This window comes from Camellia sinensis, chromosome 6 (assembly GCF_055761805.1).
Source record: "Camellia sinensis isolate YWXY chromosome 6, ASM5576180v1, whole genome shotgun sequence".
Taxonomy (NCBI): domain Eukaryota; kingdom Viridiplantae; phylum Streptophyta; class Magnoliopsida; order Ericales; family Theaceae; genus Camellia; species Camellia sinensis.
The window spans coordinates 23,987,793-23,991,979 of NC_138966.1; the positions used below are offsets into that span (position 1 = coordinate 23,987,793).

Sequence of the window (4,187 nt, forward strand, 5' to 3'; positions counted from 1 at the left end):
GCGTTGGCTCGCAAGTGGAAGAAGGGTGAAGGGCAACCAAACTAGTGGAACCAGGTGACTTATTGGAAAACGAACTCAACCAAGACAAGGGAAGAGACCAGAATGAGCCGACCAGAGAATTGGAATTGAGAAGCTCCCAAAACCCCTCTGATTGCTGGAAGCTGTTCATTGGCGAGATGTGGAGGCTCTTCGTCGATGGGGCATCCAACAGACATGGGGCCGGGCTGGGTATCATACTGACTTGACCAGACAGGCTGGTTATCAAGCGAGCAATTACGCTCAGCTTCCCAGCATCCAACAATGAGGCGGAGTATGAAGCCCTCCTTGCCGGACTAAGAAGCGCATTGAGAATGAAAGCGTCAGCCCTAATGGTATTCAGCGACTCCAAGTTGGTGGTCAATCAGGTCTCCGGGGAATATAAGGCCCGGGATGAGCGAATGGCGAAGTATCAGGCGCTGGTACGCGCAGAGATCAAGAAGTTTGATGCCATAAGAGTGGAACAGATCAACCGCGAAGAAAACAACACGGCTGATGAATTGGCCGGGCTTGCTTTTACACAAACCGCTTTTCCTAACCCCTTAATGATAGAATATTTACCTCGGCCAAGTATTGAGGAACCAGAAGTGACGGAGGTACTCAACACCGACTTGGGTCCTTCCTGGATGGACCCCATCGTCACCTTCCTGAAAGATAGAGTTTTGCCAGAAGAAAAAAAGGCAGCCAACAAGATCTGGGCCAAGTAAGAGCGGTTTTGGCTCTCCCTGTCTGGAGCCTTGTATAAGAAGTCTTTTACCGGGCCGTATCTGAAGTGTGTCCACCCCGCCAAGGTGGAAGCATTCCTCTATGAGATCCATGAAAGCATCTGCGGCAGCCATACTGGGGGCAGGTCTCTGGCTTACCGAGTGATCTCTCAAGGTTACTGGTGGCCATGCATGAAGGCGGACGCACAGAAATACGTTCGCCGATTTGAAAAGTGTCAGAAATTCGCTCACCAGATCCACCAGCCAGCGAGGGAATTGCTCCCCCTTACAAGTCCTTGGCCGTTCGCCCTCTGGGGATTGGATATAGTGGGGCACTCCAAGCAGCCCCGGGCAATCGCAAATTCTTCATCGCCGCTACCGACTACTTCACCAAGTGGGTCGAGGCCGAGCCATTGGCAACCATCAAGGAAAAAGATGTGAAGAAATTTGTTTGGAAAAATGTCATCACTCGCTTCGACATACCAAAGGCCCTCATCTCAGATAATGGTACTTAATTCGATGGGAAACTCTTTCGTGGATTTTGCAAAGAGTTAAAGATCGAGTTCTACAATTCAATGCCGGCTTATCCTCAATCAAATGGTCAAGCAGAAGCCTCCAAAAAAACCATCTTGGATGGGCTGAAGAAGCGGCTTGAGAAAGCCAAGGGGAAGCGGGCTGAAGAACTCCCTAATGTGCTCTGGGCATACCGCACTACGCCAAGGCGGTCGACCGGAGAGACTCCGTTTGCCTTGGCCTGTGGCATGGAAGTCGTTATCCCGCTGGAGATTGGCATGCCAACCATCTGGTCTGAAAGCTTCCAGCCAGATTTGAACAATGAAACAGTGGCAATGGAGCTTGACCTAGCCGAAGAAAGAAGGGAACGGGCTCTGATCCATATTGCGGCTTATCAGTAAGAACTCTCCAAGAAATACAACAAAGCGGTGCACCCCAGGCTATTCAAAATCGGGGACTGGGTCTTAAGGAAGGTGATGGGCAACATGGTGGTCCCGGGTGAAGGCAAACTTGGTGCAAATTGAAAAGAACCATACAAGGTGACTGGCCTGGCAGCCAAAGGGGCTTACCATCTGGAAGATTTAGATGGCAAAACTGTCCCTAAACCATGGAATGCAGCCAATCTTAAGATCTTTTACTTCTAAAATGTTATTGCTTTTGTTGCTTAGCTTCCTAGGCCTTTAGCCTTTTGGCACTTGATGTAAAAGATAGCACTGCTTTTTGTAATGAAAATTAGCCCAGTTTATTGTTTTGGATTATATCTTCCTGTACAATGACATGGCAAGGATACTGGGCCACGATGGATGCCAGGGGCAAGGAGACCGACCTGCACTGGGCAGACCTAATTTCCCCTAGCCGGTATAGAAACAGACTGCGCAAACAGTTGGTGAGTTGTCTAATTAGCATAGGGACCGAGCTGATTTTTGCTCGCCCAATTAGGATATCGGCGTCGTGAACTACCAAAAAGAAATGTTAGTGTTTTGCTGAACTGAGAGCCGAGCAGACTTTGCTCAGCCAAATGATATGTTAGCGCCTCGTCCAACTTATAAGAAGCCAAGCTAACTTTGCTCGGACAGAAGAGATGTTGGCGTCCTATCCAACCAAAAGGGCCGAGCTGATTTTGCTCGGCCACATTGAAATATTGGTGTTTTGCCCAATTTACAGGTTGAGCTGGTTTTGCTCGGCCAAAATACAGTGTCGGTGATTTGTCCAAATTCCTTTAAGGCCAAGTTGATTTTTGCCCGCCACATACAAGACTTGAAGTCTTGTCAAAGACAGAGCGACCGAGGTGATTTTTGCTCGGCCAAAATGAAATGTTTGGGTGTTTTCGAAACCATAAAAGCTGAGCTGATTTATGCTCGCCCTACTCCAAATGTTCGCGCTTAGCCCGATTAAGGGCCGAGCTGATTTTGCTCAGCCGGATACCAATGTCGGGGTTCATTCGAAAAATCAAAGAGCCGGGCTGCTAGCCGACCTACCGGTTGGGTTTGGCTTGGCATATTGCGCGGCTTAGCTGACCTACCAGTTGGGTTTCATTAAAATTTGAATGAAGAAATCTTGCACGTTGCAACCGAACAGAAATAGGAGTTAAAACGAGCAAAAAATTCAAGTTTTCATTAAAAAGGGAAATTGCATTACGACGGTGGGGCCAAGCCCGGTTACATTCGAAAAGTAAAGGAACAGAAACAAAAACAAAGCAAAGGAAATGAGCACATATCAATCCAACTCTAGGTCAGCTGTCTGCTCAGCTACCTCGACCGTCTGCTCGGGCAACCCCTCCACGGCCTCCTCTTCAGCGCCTTCCACCTCCACAACCTCTCGCTCGGTCACTTCATCTTCGGCCCTGCCAGAGGCTTCAGGAGAAGTTTGATCAGCAAGTTGTGCGGCATCGTCCTCTTCCTCGGCCGCTTTCTTTGCCTCTTCCTCGCTTCCTTTTTGGCCTCTTCAATGAGCCTTTTCTGCGCGGCGCTCGCATAGGCCTTCGTATAGTGCGGTACGAGGCAGTAGGTGGATTTTGGAACATGTCAGCGTCGTGACCAAAGCCAACTTTTTCCACGGCAGCTTTCCAACCGCACTGGAAAAAGATGTCCTTGGTTGCCTGCATCTGCCGTTCATACGTCTTCTCGCCTTGCGCATATCCTCGGTCTTCGGCGGCGTCAACCGCCTTATCTTTCTCATCCTTGTGGGTGTCGTGAAGTTTGCGCAGCTCGGCGAGGTACCGAGCCTTGGTCAACTTCACGGCCCGCTATTTGTCCGCTTCAGCCCGGCCCACCTTTTGGCTTAGCGCATCTTGCTCGGCCTTAACTGCCTCTTGTGCGGCCGTTAACTTTGCTATCTCGGCAGTTTTGGCCTTGTTTTCAGCAATGGCCTCGCGCAGACTCTGCCGCACGGCGATCATGCGCTCATGGGCAAGATAGTTCTTTTGTGTGGCCTGCAAACAAGTGAAAGATTGTGAGTATTCAGAAAACCAAGCAAAAACCGAGCAATAACTTGAAGAAAGGAGTGGCGAACTTACCAACACAATCGATTTAGCTACCGAACGAAGAACCTTCAGGTCGGACATCTTGTCGTACTTTTTCATGTCGGCGGGAAAGATCAGCCCCTTGGTCATGTTGAAACCAAGGGAGTAATCCTTGTCCACATACACTGAATTGGCCGTGGCGACTGCTCGGCCCTTGTATTTGATCTCAGGCGCCCAGACCGGGGGGGAGGTTGGGCTCTTGGATGGCCCGGGTAGTGGCTGCTCGGTCTGGTCCCCCAGCTCGGTGGAGGCATGCTCAACTGAGTCTTCATCAGCGAGGTGCAGTTCGATTTGGTCTCTCATTGGCCTTTTCTTCTACCGGCCAGTTGGTTGTTCGCTGGCAAGAACCAGCACAGCACCTTCCTTTGGCCTGGCTGGTGTGGTGAAAGTCCCCCCAGATGCTTCTGGTGGCT

At 50.2% G+C, this 4,187-nt stretch overlaps 1 protein-coding gene across 1 annotated transcript; it reads left to right on the forward strand.

Moving 5' to 3' along the window:
• The first annotated feature begins 852 nt into the window (after window positions 1-852).
• Window positions 853-1,654, forward strand: LOC114278991 (uncharacterized). The gene is made up of 3 exons (XM_082875982.1): window positions 853-886; window positions 996-1,247; window positions 1,290-1,654. The coding sequence occupies exons 1-3, from the start codon at window positions 853-855 to the stop codon at window positions 1,652-1,654; spliced, it is 651 nt and encodes a 216-aa protein (XP_082732108.1).
• The last annotated feature ends 2,533 nt before the right edge of the window (window positions 1,655-4,187 follow it).

What these genes read in the sequence shown, in the direction of transcription:
- LOC114278991 (XM_082875982.1), top strand. Translation starts at nt 853, where the DNA reads ATGAAAGCATCTGCGGCAGCCATACTGGGGGCAG. An exon ending in GGCAGCCATACTGGGGGCAG is followed by an intron (nt 887 to 995) that starts GTCTCTGGCTTA and finishes TTCGCTCACCAG; the next exon opens with ATCCACCAGCCAGCGAGGGA. An exon ending in GGCCCTCATCTCAGATAATG is followed by an intron (nt 1,248 to 1,289) that starts GTACTTAATTCG and finishes GATTTTGCAAAG; the next exon opens with AGTTAAAGATCGAGTTCTAC.